The sequence below is a fragment of the Ochotona curzoniae genome, unplaced genomic scaffold (assembly GCF_017591425.1).
Source record: "Ochotona curzoniae isolate NIBS_2020 unplaced genomic scaffold, NIBS_Ocur_1.0 scaffold_3208, whole genome shotgun sequence".
In the NCBI taxonomy this organism is placed as follows: Eukaryota; Metazoa; Chordata; class Mammalia; order Lagomorpha; family Ochotonidae; genus Ochotona; species Ochotona curzoniae.
Window position 1 is genome coordinate 5,568,157 of NW_024467106.1, and position 20,978 is coordinate 5,589,134.

The 20,978-nt window shown below is 57.2% G+C and overlaps 1 protein-coding gene across 2 annotated transcripts in view; it reads left to right on the top strand.

Moving 5' to 3' along the window:
- The first annotated feature begins 462 nt into the window (after positions 1-462).
- NIBAN2 (niban apoptosis regulator 2) overlaps positions 463-20,978 on the top strand; it is a 46,752-nt gene continuing 26,236 nt past the window's right edge. The window contains exons 1-3 of one of the 2 annotated variants that reach the window (XM_041004290.1): positions 463-470; positions 3,750-3,759; positions 19,034-19,046. In XM_041004290.1, coding sequence (XP_040860224.1) covers positions 3,755-3,759; positions 19,034-19,046 — 18 coding nt within the window. In that variant the 5' untranslated portion in view covers positions 463-470; positions 3,750-3,754. Of the gene's footprint in view, positions 471-3,749; positions 3,760-8,502; positions 8,684-19,033; positions 19,047-20,978 lie in introns of those variants that run through there. The other variant, XM_041004289.1, reaches the window with a different exon arrangement.

A 20,978-nucleotide genomic window follows, 5' to 3' on the forward strand; every position in this document is an offset into this window, starting at 1 on the left:
TGAAAAGAAATCCTGACATTCTACTCCATGAGCTTTGTGGTTGTAGCTGGCTACAGTGCGGTGTTATGCTTGGGATGGGACCAGGATCTTACAGGGAACACACCTGGCTCAGGGGAGAGCGGGGCCTGCCCTTCAAGGTGCTATCTCACGCCCACATCATTCCTTTTAGTCTGACACTCCTTTCCTTCTGGGCATCCTGTCTGCCCTCAGTGGTCATTTCCTCCCAGACCTGTTCCTGGGCCAGGCCCTGGTGGCCCTGGTCACACACCAGCCCCTTTCCCAGGAAGGCCTCTGGTCATACGCCACACCCTCCTCATTTGGGGCTCCTGCGGGGGCCTGGTCCTTGATCTCCATCTTGGCACCTGCCCCTGTGATGTCATCAGAATTGGAGTTCAGTGTGGACCTGCCCGCCCTTCCAGGCCAGTCTCCGATCGTTCCGGGAGAAGCCCCTGGCCGGGGGCTGTCACTCTGTGGCCCCCCCAGGATTGAGGGGGGGACGGAGGGAGGGGATAGATACAAAACCCAGAGCCCATCTAGCCATCTGGAGAGCAGTTGTCCCTGCATGAGGGCAGCACGGGCTCCTGGGTGGGCAGAGACGGAAGCGGCTGGAAACTCTTTCAAGTTGCAGGAAGAGATCTGACAGGGAGGCAAGGGTGAGGGCGGGGCTTACTCGAAGGTAAAAGGCTTCAAGTCCCCAGAGCAGGAAATACTTGGTGAAAGGAGACAGGCTGCTTGGAAACCAGGCTCCTGGAAGGCTTGGCCTTGGCCTTGTTTGCTGACCTGCTCCTTACCCTGGGGGCCTGGCAGCTCACCTGGGATCTGCCGACTCTTCCGCCAGTGAATGCGAAGTGCCAAAGAGGTCTGCATGTCCACCCCCTGCGCGTCCATTCCCCCCAGGTCCACTCCCTGCATGTCCACTCCCCATATGTCCATGTGCCCACTCCATTGTGTCTATTCCTGCGTGTCCACTCCTCTGCACATTCACTCCCCTGCGTGTCCATTCCCCACCGTGGTCCGCGTTCTAGCCTGCTGGTGGAGTGCTGTTTCAGAGTGAGAAGGACCCAGGTGGCCAACCTCATCAACCTCACCGCTGTCACGTGTAAAATGGAGCAATTACTAGCTCAGCCTGCAGGAGCCCGTCATGGCGTAAGCACACAACCATGGTGGTGGGGGGCCTGGCCTCCAGGGTGGGCCTAAGGCGACGGCTGGTGTTGCATCCAGCGTTTGCTTGTCATGGTCGTGTAACGTGAGGCAGCTGTGGACACGGCTCTAGCTAGAGCAGAGTCTCTTACAGGATACTGGGCTGACTTAGGCCCTGGGCAGGATCAGCGTCCTTGGCAGAAGGCTCAGGAGCCTAGCCCTTTGGGTCTGAAACACCAATAGCCCCTGCCGGTTTCCACTGCCCACCCCGGGGTCCCTGCCTCCACACTTGGGGCTCCACGCTGCACAGATGCGTGTGGAGCAGGGCAGCTAACGGAGCAGGAGCCAGCTTATGCTGTACTTGCCCGACATGGCACTTGTCCCTGTCAGTCATCACTAGCTTGCCTAATTCTCATGGCAGCACTATACAGGACCGGGCACCCAGGGCCTTGCCAGCCTCCTGCTTCTGGATTCCTGGTCAGCCCTTAACACCCAGTGGCCCGTGCCTACCCTGGAAACCCAGATGTGGGCTCTCCCTAGCTCCACCTTCCTCCCAGGTTCTGTCTCTGTCCTGATCTCCCTCAAGTCTGCAACCCATAATGCCTTTCTCCTGCCAGACCATCCCCTTAGTGAGAGCAGGGACCCCGCCCCATCGGTAGTGGCTCTGGCACCCTTTGGGGGTTCAGGGCGAGCCCCATTCTCCAGAGAAGGCCTGGAGGACAGACATGAGTAAGACCTGAGGGAGAGAGGAAGGGGGATCAGTCTGGGTGGAAGGGCCCCTGGAGGGAGCTAGGCTCAGCCTCACCGCAAACTTAGTCACCAGGAGGGCTGGGCGGGCTGCAAGGCTGGCCTGGAAGGCTCTGAGTCACCAGCCCGCCTACTGGTGAGCTGGTGAGGGGCAGCTGTGGCCCAACAGGAAACTGAATCTGACATGGAGGACGTGGGCGGGGCTGTTGGGGGCCCCAGTCCTTCAAGCTGGCCCTGGGGGAAGTGGGCGGAATTGGCCAGCCTGACTCCCACACAGGCAGATAGGCTAGGGGTCAGGATCCTACCCCGCCCCCAGCACACACTGGTCCCTGCTCTGTGTGGAGGCCTGGGACAGGGAGGTAAAACTGTGATGCCAAGAATATGACAGGGGGCCCTGGCACGATGGCCTAGCGCTAAAATACTTGCCTTGAACCTGCTGGGATCCCATTTAGGCGCCGGTTCTAATCCTGGAAGCTCTGCTTCCCATCCAGCTCCCTGCTTGTGGCCTGGAAAAACAATCAAGGATGGCCCAAAGCCTTGGGACCCTGCACCCATGTGATAGACTCGGAAGAAGCTCTGGGCTCCTGGCTTTGGATTGGCTCAGCTACAGCCATTGTGGTCACTTGGATGGAAGAACTTCCTCTCTCTCTCCTCTCTGTATATATCTGACTTTGCAATAAAAATAAATAAATCTTGAAGAAAAAAAAAAAGAATGTGACAGGGACACAGCAAGTGTCTGGGGACCGCTGGCTGCTGTGTGGTCACTTGAGAAGGACAACTTGATGCCTCGCAGTGAAAGCCTCAACTAAGTTCAGGATTGCTTTTTTCCTTTCATGTAAGATGCACAAATTCATGAAGAAGGTTAGGGCACCCGTTCAGGTGTCTGCATCCCCTCTTCGGGGTGCCTGGCTCCTTCCCCCGCCCCCAGCTTCCTGCCGATGCAGACCCTGGAAAGCAGCACGATGCCTGAAGGGAATGGGTTTTCCTGCCACCCAGTCTCCACACCGGGCTGAGCTCCTGGTTTCTGACTTGTGCCCCAGCCCCCTGCTGTCCCAAAGCAACTGATGGGAGCTGTCTTTGTCTCTCAAATCAAAGCCATGCTCTCTCTCTCTCACACACACACAGATTTCAGTGTAGCAGTCTCACTTTCAGAAATGTCCCATCACTGGGGTTGACACTGTGGTGCAGTGAATTAAGCCACTGCCTGCAATGCAGGCATCCTATCATAAGGGCTGTTTTCAGTCCCAGCTGCTCTGCTTCCGATCCAACTTCCTGCTAATGCTCCTGGAAGGAAGCAGCAGTAGCCCCAGGTACCAGGATGAGTTTCAGCCTGACCCAGACCTGGTTCTTGTGGCCATTTGGAAGGAGCCAGAAGGAATAACTTTCTCTGCTTTCTTCTTTCTGTCACTTTGTCTTAAAAAAAAAATGGGGCCTGGCATAGTAGCCCACTGGTGCCCGCCCCCCTTCCCACCCAGCTCCCTGCTCGTGGCCTGGGAAAGCAGTTGAGGATGGCCCAAAGCCTTGGGACCCTGCACCCACGTGGGAGACCTGCAGTAGGTTCCTGGCTTCAGATAGGTTCAGTTCGGACCGCCGCAGCCACTTGGGGAGTGAATCAACGGACAGATCTTCCTCTCTGTCTCTCCTCTTCTCCGTATATCTAACTTTCCAATAAAAAAAAAAAATCTTTAAAATATATATATATATAAATATTGGAAAAGCTAATGGAAGGTGCTGATTGAGGTGTACAGGGTGTGACAGACCTGGCCTGCTGCGGGCAGGTGGTGCAAGAAAAGAAGAATGGGTTTAGTCTGGGGCTTGGTGGGGTAAGATGGAAAGAGGGTTGGAATTTCGGACAGCCCTAGGTAGGATGGGGTGTGGCAGTCCGGGGTGTCGGAGGAGGGTCGGGGAAAAGGGGCAGAGGGTGGCAGGAACCCCAGATGCCATGTTCAGGGGTCTGGCTGCATCTGAAGGACAGTGGGAGCCACAGAGGATTAGAAGCAGAGAGAAGACATGGAACTGTTTCTGTTTGAGAAGAATCTGCCTGGTTGGCAGCAAGGAGCAAATGAGAGACTGGACAAGTGCCCAGGATGGGAGTCACAGGGCTCAGAATTGGGGGTTCATTGCGAAAGGGGGACGGTTCAGCCACAGAAGGAGCAAGGGAAGCGCGGAGGAGGCCAGGGCCACATGGAACAGACTGAAGCTCTGGTTCTTTCCACCGCCCAAGAGTTCATACAGAGGGGAGGCCCGGGCTGGGTGCCAGGCTCCTGCCCGTCTGTACCAGGGGCCATGCCAACCCAATAAACAGAGGTGGACACTCAATACCCCTTAAAAACAAAATCCTGATTCATTCACACTCCCTGCTGTTTACTGGAGGTGTTTGTTTTTTTTTTTTCCCTCCTGGTCTATTTCAGGTCTGACAGGTTTGTGGGGAAGTGCTGAGCTGAGGCCCACAGCCAGCGGGGAGGGAGGGCCCCTCCTCTTTCCCCACCTGGCAAGAGAAGCATCTTGACCTAGCCCTGCTGAGTGTTCAGGGACAAGTCCCTTCCCTTCTCTGGGTGGGCCTTCGTCCAAGCTGGGGCGGTAGCTCTGCAACCCTCCTTTCAAGACAGTCTGTCTTCTTCACCCTTGGGTCCCTGGCTGCAAACGTGCTGAGGGTGGGGCTGGGCGAGGCGGCCCTGCGGGTAGGTGGCTCTCGGCAGAAGCCACTTCCTGACTCAGGAGTGATGACTCAGGAACTGGAGGTGGCATTCCTGTCAAGGAGGGGGCAGGCCCAGCAGGTGAGCCCCAAATCAGCACTGCTTCATCCCTGGCTGAGGACTTGTCAGAGGGTGGGAGAGCCCGGTGGACAAAACCAGCAACCCGCAACCCCAGGGTCCAGAGAGACAGCAGAGCTGCGTGCCCAATCCTCCACCCTTCAGGACTGGCAGACTGTCGCTACAGAAAGAACTCTTAAATTAAACACACACACACACACATACACACACACACGCACACACACGCACTAATGGCCTGAAGATATGTGAAGAGATGCTTCAATGGACTCAACACTGCCAAATACCCATAAAAATAGCCTTAAGAGCCCGACACGGTACTAGCAGCTAGTCCTTGTCTAGAATGTGCCAGGATCCCATATAGCCGCCGGTTCTAATCCTAGCGACTCTGCTTCCCATCCAGCTCCCTGCTCGTGGCCCGGGAAAGCAGTCGAGGATGGCCCAAAGCCTTGGGACCCTGCACCTGTGTGGGAGATCCAGGAGAGGCTCTGGGCTCCTAGCTTAGGATTGGCTCAGCTCTGGCCGTTGAGGTCACTTGGGGAACGGATCATTGGACAAAAGATATTCCTCTCTGTCTCTGCTTCTCTCTGTTTATCTGACTTTCTAATAAAAATAAATAAATCTATAAAACAAAACAAACAAAAATAGCCTTAAGTCCATGGATGAGGGACATTCATGGAGGTCTGGGAGTTTGACTTCCTGGAATCCATCAAGGTGCTGATAGCTGTGCTTGAGTTTTCTTTGCTTACAAAAAAAGAAAAATCCCAAAGACTGAGTCACCTGCACGCTGTCCAGAGCTGAGGAGTACGTGTCAGTTTTGGACACTGAAGTTGCCTCTTCACCGGAAGTCAGCACCTACCCCGGGGCGTGGGGATGCCTTTCCCTGGCCTGGGGGCCTGCGGACCGGAGGCCTCCACTCTGCCTTGGCTTTTTCCTGGTGCTCCAGCATGGCCTGTCATGTGCACACAATGCAACATATATATCCGTTCTTAATTTTTATTTATTTGAAAGGCAAAGTTGGTGAAAGAGACAGAGCTCTCCCCCAGATGCCTGCCATAGTCAGAGCTGAATCAGGCCCAAGCTAGGGGCCTGGAGCTCCAGCCAGCTCCCTCCCTTGCGTGTGGCAGGAACCCAAGCCCTCAAGCCCTCATCACTTGCTGTCACTCAGTGTGTGTGTTAGCAGGAAGCTGGAGCCAGAAGTGTATGTGTGTGTGTGTTCAAACCCGGATGCTTATTGCGGGATTTGTGAGTCCCAAATGGTGAATAAACTGCTGTGCCAACCTGTCCTGGAATATGATGCTTTTAAGTCCTGGCAGCAGAGCCCGGCACGATAGTATAATGGTTAAAATCCTCACCTTGAACTTGCCGGGATCCCATATGGGCACCAGTTTTAATCCTGGCAGCTCCCTGCTTGTGGCCTGGGAAAACAGTTGAGGACGGCCCAAAGACTTGGGACCCTGCACCCACATGGGAGACCTGGAAAGAAGTTCCTGGCTCCTGGCTTCGGATTGGCGCAGCACCAGCCATTGCGGCCGCTTGGGGAGTGAATCCTTGGACGGAAGAACTTTCTCTCTGTTTCTCCTCCTCTCTGTATATCTGCCTTTCCAATAAAATAAATAAATCTTAAAAAAAAAAAAAACCTGGCAGCATTTTAAACAAGGGTGACATGGTCATGCATGTTTATTCCTTCACCAGAAGTTGGGAGGACTATACGAGGCAGGAGAGGCCGTCTGATTTTAGCAGGTGGTATGGGCTCCAATAAATGGTAGCTCTTCTAGAACCTTCCAGATCTCAAGATATCACCCACTCCCCAATCCCCCAAGGACTTCCTGTACCACCCTCCTAGGTGGTGTCCACCTTGCCTGGCTCACCTGTCATTCTGCCCCGTCTTCATGTTCATTAGTCCCTGAAATTAACTTACTGATTTATCATCTTTGTCTCCCAGCCTGAAACTATAACTTCCTCAAGGGTGGGGACCTGGTCTATCTGGTGTGTTCATCTTTCCCCATGACCTGCAACCGCACCTGAAAAGCAGCAGGCGCTGGACAGAAGGGTGCTGTCATTTTAAATACATTGAATGCAACAGAATTTTTGCAACTATCTTCAGCATGCTGCACAGGTCACATTCACCCCTTCCGGAGCTTTCCCCAGGGAGCTCTCATCTGTCCTATGCTGGCAGGCAGTAACAATGTTTCCTGAGGATTGAAATAGAGGGATGCCAGCAGGTGCAGTTCCTCCCCCCCACCCCCGTTTGTAATGCCTTACCACTATACTCACCATCTCATGAGCTCTCTGCATTCAAAGCCACGGATGCTCAGAGGGGTCAGGAGACTTGTGACAGAAGCTATAACAGCGGGTCCCAGGGACAGGAACCTGGCACAGGGGCAGTGTGTGGGCACTCCAGGCCTGGGTGTACCCTGATGGCTAGGGGAAGGCTACTTGAAGTCCCACCTCCCATCCCATCAGTAACTGGCCTAGGATGCCCTGGGGATATGCAGTCGCCAGCAAGTGTAGTTGTCCCTCCCTGGACAGGGCAGCCTTATTCATTCCTTGTAGCTTGGCTGTGGGCAACCAGCAAGGAGATGACCAGCATCATTTGTGTCTGGTTGCTGCCTAGGTTTTGCTCTGGCCCTGTTCTTGGTTCCTGCCATCTGCTTTCCTTCTCTGTACCAGAAGAGGAAACTCCCCCATGGCCTTGCACCTGCTGGGTCTGGGGGTCTGGGTGCTGTGTGAACTTGCTTGCTCTTCCAAGCCAGCCCTTCCTGCTGTCCCCACACTCAGGAATGTAGCTCCCAGCACCTGCTGTCAGTCAGCGTGTTGGTTTTTCAGCTTCAGGTTCCAGGTCAGCTCCTCCTGTGACTTTCCTCCAGCCCTTCTCTCCACTCCCTCCTCAAAGGGCGGGGGCCAAGCAGAGGACTCCAAGCAGGGAGACAGGTTCAAGGATTGGCAGATGATGGCCACGTGTCTGTCACTGGTCTGGGCACACAGTCATCTCAGCTAACCCTCCCAACCAAGTGTGCTGTGCCCACTTGACAGGTGAGAAAACAGGTTACCCAGCTGGGGCTTGCTCATGGCTTCCTCTACAGTGTCTTGTGGAGGGCGGGGCGCATACCGGCGCAGCTGTACAACGCCTGGGAAGTGACCAAAGCATGTATATGTATCTGCATCACCAACTGGTGCGGGCAGGCCTGAGGCACAGGTGTCTGTCACGGTCCACATTTTGATCACCGCTTCCTGACCCAGGTCACCGGGACAGCAAGGGCTTCCCGGTAGCGGGGTGGGAGGTCCAGATGCTGGGTCTGCCTGGCTTGTAACTGGGGTCTCTTTGGACTGCACCGGTCTTCTTTTTCTCCCTCCACCCCTCCCACCTCCCCCGCCCCTATAACTGTTGTGCAAGAGAGGTCGGCACACCTGAGCACGTAGAATCAAGGCCAAGGATTTCCTGAGTGCGGGTGGCGGCGGGCAGGACCGGGGACAGGGCGGAGGGCGCAGGGGGCGGGCGTCCCTGGCCTGTCCCCCACGTCCGTCCTGCTGGGCGGGAACCTCTCGTGCCGGGAGCGGTGATCCGTTCCTCCACCCCGACCCCGTCCGGGGCACCCCCAGTCCTTTCAGCTGCCCCCTGCAGCCCCAGCTCGTGCTGGGCTTAGTGTAGAGCCCGGGGCTCTGCGCCTGGGTCCCCTGACTCCTACTCCGGGGACCTTCCCTTTGTCTGCGGCTCCCGGGCGCTCCCCGCGGTGGCCCCGGCCCTGGCTGCGCTCCGCCCGCCCGCGGCCCGGACGGGGCGGGTCCGGCTGCGGGAGGCGGGTCCGGGCGGGGCGGGGCGCGGGCCTGGCCCCAGCCCGAGCGGAGGCCGCAGCCGGGGCGGCGGGAGCGGCGGGCGCGCGGTGGCCGGGCTCCATGGCGCCGGCGGTGGCCGCCTGATTGGTGTGCAGCGGCGGGCGGCCGGAGCGGGCCGCGGCTCTTCGTCGCCATGGGGGACGTGGTGTCCACGCACCTGGACGACGCCCGGCGTCAGCAGATCGCAGGTGAGCGACGCGGGGGTCCGGCTGGGAGCCCCGGGCCACGCCCCCGCAGCGGCCCGCCGAGCTCGCCGCCGGGGCTGGGGTCTCCGGAGGGGCCTGCGGCGGGACCGGGTCTGTTCTCCTAGCGCTTCCCGCCCGCAGCTGTCTCTCCTTTTCTCTCTTGACGGAGCTCCTACCTTCTCCCCACCCCCGCACCCCCCTCCCTGCAGGAACCGCTTCGGAACCCGATCTCTTCGGAACCCCCAACCTAGTACTCCAGATTCAGCTGTGGCATGGGCGCAGCTTCTCCCCACTTCCACCAAGATACCCAACCCAGACTCGGTGCAAACCCACCCTGTACTCTTGAAATGTTCGGATCTGCCCCCACCCTCCCAGATGTCTCAGTCTGCAACTTGCCCCGGCCCCAGCCCCCAGTACACGTGGCTGAAGCCTTCTGGGGCTGGGCCTGTAAGGACCAGCTGGGGTTGCTGAGGAGTGGGCTAGGGGGAACCTGGCTGCACTGGAGGGCAGGTGTGGGGGATCCCAGCCCTGGCTCAGACTTGCCAGCGTGTTCCTGCTGGCAGCAGCTGCCAGAGTTCCCAGGAGGCCCAGTACCAGCTTCTCCACCCCTGCTTCTTCCAGGCAACCCTTGGCTGTGTCCCTGCCCGGTGGGCGTTTCTCATAGGGACAACTGTCCACTAAGACTCCTTGGCACCCCAGGGGGGGTGCTGGGACAGGTCCTGGGTTCCTTCCTCACCCCACTGCACTGTCGTGCCTTGGGGGAGGCTGAGGTGAGCTCTGCAGCCGCTCTGTTAGTCTGACACCTCCCACACTGAGCCTGCCCTCCAGCGGAGTCCCTGCCTATGGTGTCTCCGTTTTCCCTTCTTCGCAATGGGATTGACGGTTTCTTCCTTAGGTGTCAGAGGCTGAGAGCTGTGAGCGAGCTCATTCATGGAGCTCGCTCAGCCCCAGGCCCGAGAGCTGGTCGGTGGGGTGTTGGACAGGGGGGTGTGGGCAAGTCTCGTGGAGCGAGGAGACAGTTCCTCTTGGCCACGCTTGCCTCGCCCTGGCCAGTGGGCTGGTGTCTCTCAGTTTTGGTGTCTCCGGGGCAGGAGAACAAGGATGGGGACTAGGGGTCCCTCAACACCCCCGTCCCTGGGATTCCTTGTGCTGGGCACAGGGGCGGTACTGGTATGACTGTGGCCTGTGACTTTCCCTGTGTGTTGGACCCAGGGCTGATTGGGGTGCGGTGGGAGCGAGGCAGGATGAGATCCCAAATCCACCCCTCTCTAGCCTCTGACCAGTGGGGGTTAAGTTCTGGAAATTCTCCTTGTAGGACAAGGCCTGGGCTCTGGGAGGAGGAAGGGCTGGGCGGAGCCTTCCTGTCCCCTCCCTGTCGGTGGCAACCTCCTGGGGCTCTGTAACAGTCCCTCCATTCACGGGCCTGCTGGCGGGCCCCTCACCCAGGCCTGGGTGGGGTGTGGCAGCCTTCTGTTGGGTTTTTCCTCCCCATGCTCTCTCTCACCCCCTCCTGCCTCCTGGGCCGAGACCTGCCAGCCCAGTACTCACTGGGGAGGACGCTGGCACCGCGGGAGGTAAAGGGTGCCCCACTGGCCAGGACCCTGGGTCAAGTGGGCGGGTGGCCCACTCCCAGAGCCGTGGCCTCTAATCGCAGCACTTCAGTAAGCCTCTTGGGATGCCTCACATTCCAGGGGCAGACTCACCTGAAGGGCTCTAGCCACCGGGCCCTGGGAGAGGAAGTCAGCTTGGGAAATCTGTGTCGGAGGGGAACTGGGGAAGGCGGGCCTTGGCCGCCCCCAGCCACCTCAGGCCCCACCCAGAGAGTGCGGGACACGGTTCATAGCAGACAGTTAAGGATTCCAGAACCCTCCCTGGCTTCCCCGGGGGATCCAGGGCCACCCCTGTTGAAATGCTAGCCTCAGGAAGATCCCTTCCCACAGTTCCAGGAGCCCCAGGCGTGCTGGGCTTCTGTGGCTTGGCCGGCAGCTCCGCCATGCCTGCTGTGAGCAGGTGAGCAGGTGAATACCAGCCTGCAAGTCCTGGCAGAGGTCAGGCCGCTCCTGCTTGGCTGCCCCGGCACCTTTCATCCTGGCTTTCAAAGGCCCGGGCAAGCAGGGGCTTGTTCCTGCACCAGTAGCCCCAGCCGCTGAGCTGGTGGTGGTAAGCTGACTGTTCCCCCTGGAGGTACAATGGTGGGGAGCTGGCCTCCCCCCACCCCGGGGCTGGGCAGGTCCTGAGTTTCTCCTACACCCTTCCAGGTCTGTGCAACCTCAGCCATTCAGCGGTTCAGCTTCCCTAGTTGCATGTGGGTGCCCCCTTGAGGGTCCCGGGTTCCCCCATAGTCCTCCAGACTTGGGGCAACTCAAGGTTGGCAGGCATGACCTTGGCCCTATCTTATCTGTAAAATGGGAATAATGATTGTGGCTCTCTGTTAGGACTGATGAGATAAGCGCAGGTTGGATCAGCCCTGCAAGACTGGCACATCCACACTGTGAATACAAAGACACTCCCTTTCCTTCTCTTGGGGGGTGGGGGTCTGCCCTTGTGCCTTTCTGGGGGTATCCTGTCCCTGGGGACCCGGGTGCCGTTTCCTCCCCCTCCCCGTGTGGCCACACACAGGGTGGCCTGTGTGCTGTCCACCTGGAGAACTGCCCAGGGGCTCTGGAGGGCAAATGCTGATGGGAACCCGAATGGGTGGCTTTGGCTGGACTTCACGATCCACGTGGGCACAGGCCCTGAGAGGAGAGGGTGGGGAAGCGGGGTAGCATGCAGGCCCGTGGCTGGGTCCTGAGCTGAGGTCAAGTTCTGTGCACATGGTCGGAGCCACAGACACCAGGGTGCAGCAGATGACATGGGGGGGCAGACTCTGTGTGCTGGGACCCATGGGTAGGAAGCCTGACTCCAGCTGAGGTGGGGGTCCCCCTTTTGTCTCCAGGACACTTAGAGGGACTTAGTCATCGCAGGCCCAGAAGGTTGTTACCTGAGAGCACTGGACCTGCCGCCCTCCAGGCTCCTCCCCTCAGCCCGGCTCACCTTTCTCTTTGCTGGAGATGTTGCTTTATTGAGACAGACGTACTTCACCTGCTGCACAAGCCACCCACTGGCATAGGTAATGCTCGTGCAAACAGCCAGCAGGGCAGAGTGGGCCGTGCACACACATTGGCCTGGTCCTTCCCACCTCCAACCCCACCACTCCCCGGAAGAAACCACTCAGGTGACACTTGGGGTGTTGCCATTTCCAAACATTCCTCTTTCTCTGTGTCCACACGCCTATCATTCTTGTTTTAGGAATGGGCCCTCTTTCACAGTCTGTGTCATCTTTTTTTTTTATTTTTCCCAAGGTCAGAATTCCTGCGTCCATCTCCTTTTTCTGTGCTGGGGGCAGTGTGTTTACCCAGTCCACTGTTCGTGGGCAGCTACTGGGTTGTGCCTAGGGTTTTGCTAACAGTCACGAAGCCGTTTGTCTTTCCTCCTGCAGAAGTGCCACTGTTGGAGGGGGCACTTGGCTGTGTTGACCCCTAGCAGCCATGTGACACCGTCCTGGGGCATGCATGGGGGTGGGCGTCACCCTTTTGGGATGATCAATGTGAGATCGAGAATGTCCCGTTTACTCACTGATTCAGGCAAGCTGGGCCTCCTGCACCTACCTGAATGATCACCCTCTCCGTGGTAGGGAAGTGAATATTGGTGCGGTCCTGCTTCCCACCACAAGCAAAGATGATTTCACTAGTGTCCTGGACGCTGCAGGAGACACTGGGGTGGCCAGAAGTCGTGAAGGGGTGTGTGTGTGTGTGGGCAAGGAGGAACCAACCTGGGCTGCCGCCCTACCCCAAAAGAGGTTTGGGTCGGCCCCTGGAGGGTGAAGCTGCTGGGTGGGGACTGTGCTGTCTCTTGTGTTGGCTCTTAGACAACACGCTCTTGTTGGTCTTGACCCTGCCCTCCTCTCTCCGTCTAGCCTCCTCTGGGCCCTTCCAGTCTGTTCCTCCAACATGAGCTGAGCCCTGGGCTCTGGCCTCACCCAGCTCCCCCAACTCTGAGCTACCCCCGCCTCCTTGGAGGGGCCTCCCGCTTCCCGCTGCGGCTCTTCCCACACACGCTGCCAAAAGAGACCTTTCTAAACCCAAACTGGGCCACAGCCTGCCCTCCCCGCTGCCCGAGGAATGAAGTTGGAAGACAAGAATAGGCATCACTCCTTCGCCATCCTGCCCTTGTGGGTTTCTTTTAGGCATCGCTGGACCTGTGACTCAAGTGTGTGTGTCCTGTTGCTTTCGTAAACACCCGGGAATAAACGTCTCTCCCGGGTCCTGAACACGTACTACCCAGGACAGGCACCTTCCTGGGAGCCCCTGTAAACTGGGGGACAGGGAATGTCCCTGGAGTAGGAGGGGGTCCCGTGACCTAGCTGCTGCCCCAGCCTGTACCCTGCAGGGACGGATATGTTTCCAGTCTGGGGATGGTGGCTGTGGAGGAAGGAGGGGGCAAGATCGGCCATTCCTTTAAGTGAGCACTTACTATGAGCCAGTCCTGTCTTTGCCGGGTTCTCCCGTTCCTTGGCAAGCCCTTAGCTGCTAAAACCACATTCCACTGTGTGCCTGCGTGGCTCCCTGTGGGTGCCCAGCCTGAGCAGAGGGACTACATGGAAAGGGCTCAAGCAGAGGCAGTCGGAGGCCCAGGGAGGTGGAGGAGGTGCTTAGTGGGAACAGAGAGGCAAGTGTCAGAGGCTGCCGGAGGTTGCACAAATATATCCCACCCGGCATTACTCAGTCTGGGGTGCACAGGCCTTCTTTGACGGGTCCTGCCCTCCGCCGACCTGCCCCTTCCTCCTCCTCCCCCTCCCCCCCACCATCTCCTCCTCAGGCTCAGCCATGACTCACTTCGCCCTGGGTCTCTGGAGGCATCCTCCTGCGGTTGCAGAAATTCCTGAGCTGCCTTTTCCTTCCCCTGCCCGCCCCCATCCTGTCCCTGCCCAGGGAAGAAGTGCTCTGGGGCTGGGCAGAATTTTAGGGGCAGGAGCAGGGGCAGACGCCGGGGTTGCACACCTCCTTGTAGGGTGGAGTCCCCAAGGCGCTGTCTGCTGGCGGGAGATGAGGGCTTGACTTGGGACAGGCTGCAGCTGAGCTTCTGATGGTGCTGGTCTTAGAACCGGGGGAACAGGAAGTGCTTGCCCTACAGCCCCCCCCACTTCTGCCTCTTGGGATTAGTCCTGGTTTGGGAGGGGGACTGCCTGGTGACACAGCGGGTGGTAAGTTGGCAAGAAACGGAAGCTCCTTCCGGGGGCAGGGCTGTGCAGCTGGATTGCCCAGGCATCCTCCCTCTCAACCCTGCCCCGGGTGGACTGGTGTTTCCGGCTAGTCTGTCGCCTGGGGGGCGTCCTCTGAAGTGTGGAAGACAGTTCCTGTTTTCTTGGGACAAACACACCAGGGCCACTGCAGCCACGGTGCTGGTGACATGCCTTAGGAGACTTTGCAACCGGAAAGGTGCGCCAAGTCTGAAACCCCAGCACCTGCAGTGTGTATTCCCCAACCCCTGCTTTGAGGGCAGTGCCTCCGCCCCAGAACTTAAGGATGCTGAGATGCTGAGTATCTGAAGAGCAGTGGGCGTGGTCACGTGGCAGGCAGTTGGTCCCCTGTATCATCCAGTCAGTACTTGGCTGTGGTCAAGGCTTGGTGGTTGGAGTGAAAAGACAGTTGAAAGCCACCCCTTGCTGGCTGGTGAGGCTTGAGTCTGGGGCTCTCTATCTGTGACCCCCAGACCAGCGTCTGCTCTTGGGAATTCTCTGCCTCCCTGTGGGGGTCTGGAGCTGCTTTTCGAAGGCAGGGCTGGGTGGGCAGCTGAGCAGATACAGAGCTACGTGCCTCCATTACCCTCCAAGCTCTGGCCCCAGACATACTTAGCCATTCTTTCATTCAACCAGTAGGTGCCCGCTGTGTACCAGGCTCTGTGCTAGACGCCACAATACGTGGATACCCAGACACTCACGGGGTCTGTGATGCTTTCTGACTGTCCCTTCTCAGGGCAAGGTGCATCCTGCAAAGGAAAGACCTTGGGCAGGTGTGTCTGTGGGGAGGTGGGCAGGGATGTTGCTGGCCCAGTGGGAGCAGGCCAGGGCTTCTGGACAGAGGGCTGGGGAGACCAGGAGGCAGCTGGGACTTGGCCTTGGTGAAGAGGGGCTTCTGGACGTGTTTTCAGCCCAGTGGTGAGAGGCCTGGCCTGGACCAGCAAGGTGATGGGAACATAGTCAGAGCAGGTCAACCCTCAGTGATGGCAATGTGAGAGGTTGAGGTCACCTGTTGTCCATCATCTGTGGGCTGTTTATTACGGCTGCCATTCGCGGGCCAGCACAGTGGCATAGCAGGTTTAGCTACTGCCTGCAGTCCCAGCATCTCATATGTCCTGGCTGCTCTACTTGTGATCCAGCTCCCTGTACCTGGGAATGCAATGAAAGATGAGCCAAGTGCTTGGGCCCCTGCACCCACATGGGGAACCTGGATGAAGCTCCTGGCTCCTGGCTTTGGATTGGCCTGGCTGTAGCTGCTGTGGCCATTTGGGGAGCAAAGGGGGCTGGAATCCTATATCCAAGGCCCTGTCCCTCTGGCTGGTGTCCTCCTTACTCTGGGCCTCACGTTCCTCATGTGTAGAGTGGGCAGAGGGGACGCCCAACAGGTGCTGGGAACCGTCCATGAGATGCTGGGACTTGGGAAGCGAGGCGGGAGCCAGAGTGTTGGTACGGGTTGCCTGAGCATTCCCCTCCCCTTGCCCAGCCACATATCCAGAAGTAGACTTGCAAGTCTTGAGTGTCCACCCCTGTGCCCGATGGACCGTGACCACCCACCTCTCCAAGGTCAAGCCATGCCTCACGCTGAGCAGAGCGCTCTGGGTCCAGCTTGCATCTTCCAGAATCTGTAAGAGTTAGCCCTGGGCAGAAAACTCCCCACTTTCTTACACTGCACCTGCTGGGAGCCGTGGGGGGTGTCAGCTGAAGGTCATTGCCCAGGACTGGGGCCAGGTAACCTCTGGCAAGTCCTTCCTCCTCCTCTCCGTGCCTTACTTTGTCCATCTGTGCTATGGGCCTGAGGATCATCTCAAAAGTGCCTCTGGCTCTGACCACTTGGAAGGGCTGTTGGGAGTACTGTGTGCAGGGGATGAAGCAGGGATGCAAGCTCTGGTCCCACAGGACTTGTGCCAGCCCAGAAGGTTCCGTCAGGCCAGCCGCACTGTGGATCTGGTTGCAAAGACAATGGGTCTTTTTTATGCATGTTGGTTTTCAACGCCACCACCAGCGCAAGGCAGTGTCTGCACTTGGCCTAGGCAGGCGGCTGCCATAGAAAGCTGTGACTTTTAGGGAGTTTCTGTCTCTGCAGAGCCCTGGCTGTCTGCGACAGGGATGGGCTGTGAAGTCGCCAGGAGAAGCATATTGCTGCTCCTGGCCCAATTAGGTTCTGGGTCTGGAACGGCAGTGGTTCAGCTGGAATCTCATGGGAGCTGGCTGGCCTTCGTCCTGGCCTGACGGAGACAGAAGGGGAGACCCAGACACCCCGAGGGGCTGAGCTGAGAGGTGACTTTCATTTGGCTTCCCGTTGGTGCTTTTTTTCTTTTTCTTTTTACTTTTTATTTTTCACTTTTTTTTTAAGTTATTGGGACTGGTGTTATGGCCTCAACTTTCAGCTCTGACATCCCATACGGGTACTGGTTCAAATCCTGGCTGCTCCTCTTCCACTCCAGCTCCCTGCTTGTGGCCTGGGAAAGCAGAGAAGGCTGACACAAAGCTTGGGACCCTGCACCTGTATGGGGGACCCAGAAAAGGCTCCGGGCTCCTGGTTTCAGTTTGGCTTAGCTCTGGCCATTTTGGCCATTTGGGGAGTGAACCAGCAGGTGGAAGATATTTCTCTCTGTCACTCCACCTTTTAAATTAAAAAAAAAAAAAAAAAAAACTTTGAAAAAAGGTTATTTGAAAGGCAGAATGATAGAGACAGGAAGGGATAGAGAGAGAACTTCCACCTGCTCTGTTAGCTCCCAGATTCTTGTAATAGCCAGGATGGTTTTTGGAAGGTGGAGGAGGGTAAGAGAACAGAGCTGGAGTGTTGGGGGAGGCCGGGGCTGCCCCGGGGTTGCTCCGGATTCCCTTCAGCTGGCCGGCAGAGCCTCACCTTGGGTTTGGGCCACAGGTGTATCTCTCAGCACAGACCCTGGTTCTCCTGGCCAAGAAGGCCGCTTGGAAGTCAGCCAAGTCAATCCTGTGTCCATTGCGTTTCTGAGTTAACTGAGGCCCAGGAAGAGGAAAGGCCAGGACCCAGTGGATTAGAGGCAGGCAGCGGCTGTGGGACCCAGGACCTGTTCTCTGCAGCATTGTGCCAGTTAGTTGAAGGAGGCCCAGACCGGGTCAGGCAGGGGGTAATGGGCTGGGCAGGGCAGTAAAGGTATAATTTTGAGAACTGAGTAAACAAATAACTCCTTGGGGAGAGAAGTGTGCTGCAACGGACCGGTCAGGTCTGTGCTTGGTGCACCCTGGGGTGTGGTTGGCCACACGCCCCCCTCCTGGTTCTGTGGAACTGGGAGGGGGCGGGCCACCTGCGGGTTGGGCTTGGCACAGTCACAGCTGACAGGGGGACCTTGGCAAGGACCTCAGTTTGCCTAGCTCTCCAGGTGGGTGGTGAGGATGGCAGATGGCATGAGCAGCGGGTGTGTGTGTGTGTGCAAGGCCAGAGACAGGACTCTGCCTATGAGCAGAGTGGGGGTTTACTCTCAGTGACCTGCAGAGTGGGCGCCCCCTTTCCCCCCTGCTGCCCAGCTCATCTTTCCTGTCTCTGTGTGGGATGGGGCTGGCCATGCCTTGGTTTGAGGGCCTGGGGAACTGCCATGCACCTCGGGTGGAGCCCAGCTGACTTCCTGTGCCCACCCCTCCCTTCTCCTGCAGTCTGCTGTGTGAATCCTGAGGGTCCAGCCCTGCGGGTGGTCAGTGGTCTAGCCTCAGACCTGGCTGGCTTTGGGTGGCTCCCTTCCATTTGCTGGTTTGCTTCCCAAATGCCAACAGTAATAGCCGGGGTGGGGTCACATCCATCATGTGACCACTCAGGGACTCCCTACAGGCCTGTGTGGCCTTGGGGGCTGGTGTCACAGGCCAGGGCTTAGTCGTGCACCACAGCTCGGTTGCTGTGTCTCCTTATGTTGGTCTTTGGAGCTGTGCAGACGAGTGACACTGCAGAGGTGGCGAGTGGGGCAAAGTCTGCGTATCGATGATCGATACTGTGATACTGCAGTGTGTATGTACAGTGTATACAGTATGTGTTGGTGCCGGCAAGCTGGCTCTGCTGTGAAATTTCCAAGCCATTGCGAGGTCTTTGTCCCGTGGCACAGTGCCCAGCAGATATGGCCTTGTGGGGGGAACAGGTGGGTGACGGGGACAAGGGTCAGACTGACAGGCGCCAGCATCTGTGGTACCTACCGCTGTATTCCTCTCTGTGTGACTCACTGCCTTCCAGCCCTTGATCTTCATCCTTAAGTCCCTTGGGTGACATCTGTCCTGGGCTGGGGAATTCTGTCCTGCACAGGTCCCTCTGTAGTCCCTTGGGTGATGGGCAGCCCCCACCAACTCCCTGTGTATCCCACACAGCAGCCGCACATCCACCGAACACCTACTGTGTGCCCTGCCTGGCACAAGTAGCTCCTGGGCAGACGATAAGGAGATAGTTCTTTGAGCCCAAATCTCTTATGCTGAGAAAATGAGCATAAATCTCGATTCTTCCAGCACGGCCTGGCACAGGAGGAGACGCCAGCTCCAGGTGGTGCAGGGTCTTCCCAGGGGGAGGGCATCCCGGCTACCTGTGACTTCAGAAAGAGCCCCAAGCCTGGGAGGTGAGATCTGTGCTCAGGCATGGCTCCCTGGAGCGAGCAAGGAGGGCAGAGGAAGGCATAATTACCATTCAGCCTTGGTTCAAACCGGAAAGGAAACCATGTATTACTAGGCGTAGTTCAACAGGGTAATATGTAGCCATTCAAAGTGAAGATGTAGCTTTTTAATATCTAAAGGTGTGTATAGGCAAAAAGAAAAAAAATTGAAGAAGATTCAATAAAATTCAGGGATTATCTTGGGTGATAGATTACTGGGATACTTAAATTTTCTCTCTATCCTTTTTTATTTATCAAAAATTGGTTGATTAATTTGTAGGAATTATAAATATATGTGTGTATGTGAGATATATATATATGAGAGAGAGGAGAGAAAGATCTTTCATCCATTGGTTCACTCCCAGATGGGTTCAATGTCCAGGGGCTTCCTCTGGATCTCTCACACTGGTGCAGGGTTCCAAGACTTTGGCCCATCCTCCAGTGATTTCCCAGGCCACAAGCAGGGAGCTGGATGGGGGAAGTGGGACAGCCAGGATTCCTACCAATTCTCACCTGGGATGGCAGCGTCACAGGGGGCAGCTTTATACACTGTGCCTCAATGCTGGCCCCGAGCTGAAGGTAAGAACAGGCAGCAGTTACTGGGCGCCCCATGACCACGGATGGGTGGGACTGTGGTGGTGCTGGATCCATAAAGGCAAAGGCGCTCTCCACACCTGGCACTGCAGCCTGGGTGGAGTGGGGTATGGGTGCCAGGAGCGAGTGGGTTCCCAGCTGGCTGAGAGACGCTGTGACACATCTGTCCCTCCATGTCTCTGTCACCATTCTGGTTGCTGCTGGGCTCGGGCTCGCTGAGCCGTGCGAGCCCCCTCGGCAGTGCTTGGAGCTTCCCTTCAGCTTGCCCTCCTGTGCCCTCAATCTCACATTCCTCCTGTGTGAGACAGGAATGGATGCACCTGCCTCCAAGAAAGCTCACATACCTGCTACTGGGCATGCTGCCAGCTAAGCGTGTGCCTGTGGGGCCTCATCCCTGCCAGGACCGGGGTGTCCTTCCTGGTTGAGTGACAGGCTGATGTTAGCTTAGGTGGCAGGTGGCTTGGTGGTGAGCTCTGCCTTGCTCCTCACACCTGCTGTGGTTCCCACCTGCCAGCATCCACAACCTACCAGGACCTGTGACCATGGAGGCATGACCTTAAACTTGGAGCTTCTCCTTGTATCATTCTGTGTTCCTTGTTTTTTATTTTTCTAGGATTTTATTTATTTCGCTTGAGGGAGTTACAAAGAGAGAGGGAGAGACAGAGAGAGATCTTCCATCTGCTGGTTCCCTCCTCAGATAGCTGCAACGGCCAGAGCTGGGCCAGTCCAAAGCTGGGAGCAGGGAGTTCTACATCTCCCATGTGGGGGAAGGGGCCTCAAGGGCTTGACCCACCCTCTGCTGCTTTCCCAGGCCACAAGCAGGGAGCTGGGTTGGAAATGAAACATCTGGGACTTGAACCAGTGCCCATGCGAGATGCCAGCATTGCAGGCAGAGGTTTACACCACAGTACAGGCCCTTCTGTTGTTTTTTACATAGGCAATAGCTAGTCATCAAAGGAAACTCAGAAAATCTGGATAAGCAGTAGAGAAGAAAGGGACAGTCCTAGTCCCGCCCAGAGATGATGACTTAGGGGTGTTTTCCTGACGCATGGCTGCTCTTTGGGCTTCTTGTGGTCGCGGTCCTCTGCACACATGTGGCCTCCCAGCAGCTGGTTGGCGCCTCCAGAATATTCCATGATGCCCCACTCTTTCTTTTTTTTTTTAACTTGTTTAACCAAACCCCTATTGCTGGGCAGTTGAGTTGTCTGATTTTTCCATCGTTGTCAACAGTGCTGCATGGATGGCGTGAGTCTTGAGTCGTGTCTGTGACACTTGGCTGGTTGCCTTTCAATGTCTGCTACTTCCATCCCTTCCAGGAGCTGGGAGTTGCCGGCCTCCTTCCGGCCTCCTTCCTCCTCGTGGGGAAGCAGGCAGGAAGAATGAGTGAGCCATGCACCTTCCCCAGGCCACAGAGGCAGGCCTGGCTGTCCCACAGCCTGGAGGGAGGCGAAAAGAAGACCATCTCAGATTCCCAGGCTTACCGCAGGGGCCGGATCATTTTCCTGGAGCCATGCAGCAAGGGCAGATCTGAGGACCCCAGCTTAGGTAACAGCCTGGGCAGGCATGAGGGGTGATGACTTTCATTGCTGCTTGGACTGGCCGGGGGTCGGAGAGCCTGAGAGGTCCTTTGAGGATGCTGGGGAGACTGAATTTGGGGGCTTTGGTGTAATTTCACACACCAGTGTCCTGTGCTAATCTCAGGTCAGGTGCGGGGCCTGAGTGCCGCATGAGAAGGACAGGGCCCCTGCACGCATGGTGGAAGTGGACACTGACCAATGAATTATTGCAATTTTGGTGGCTAACAAGGTTCTGACTGAAC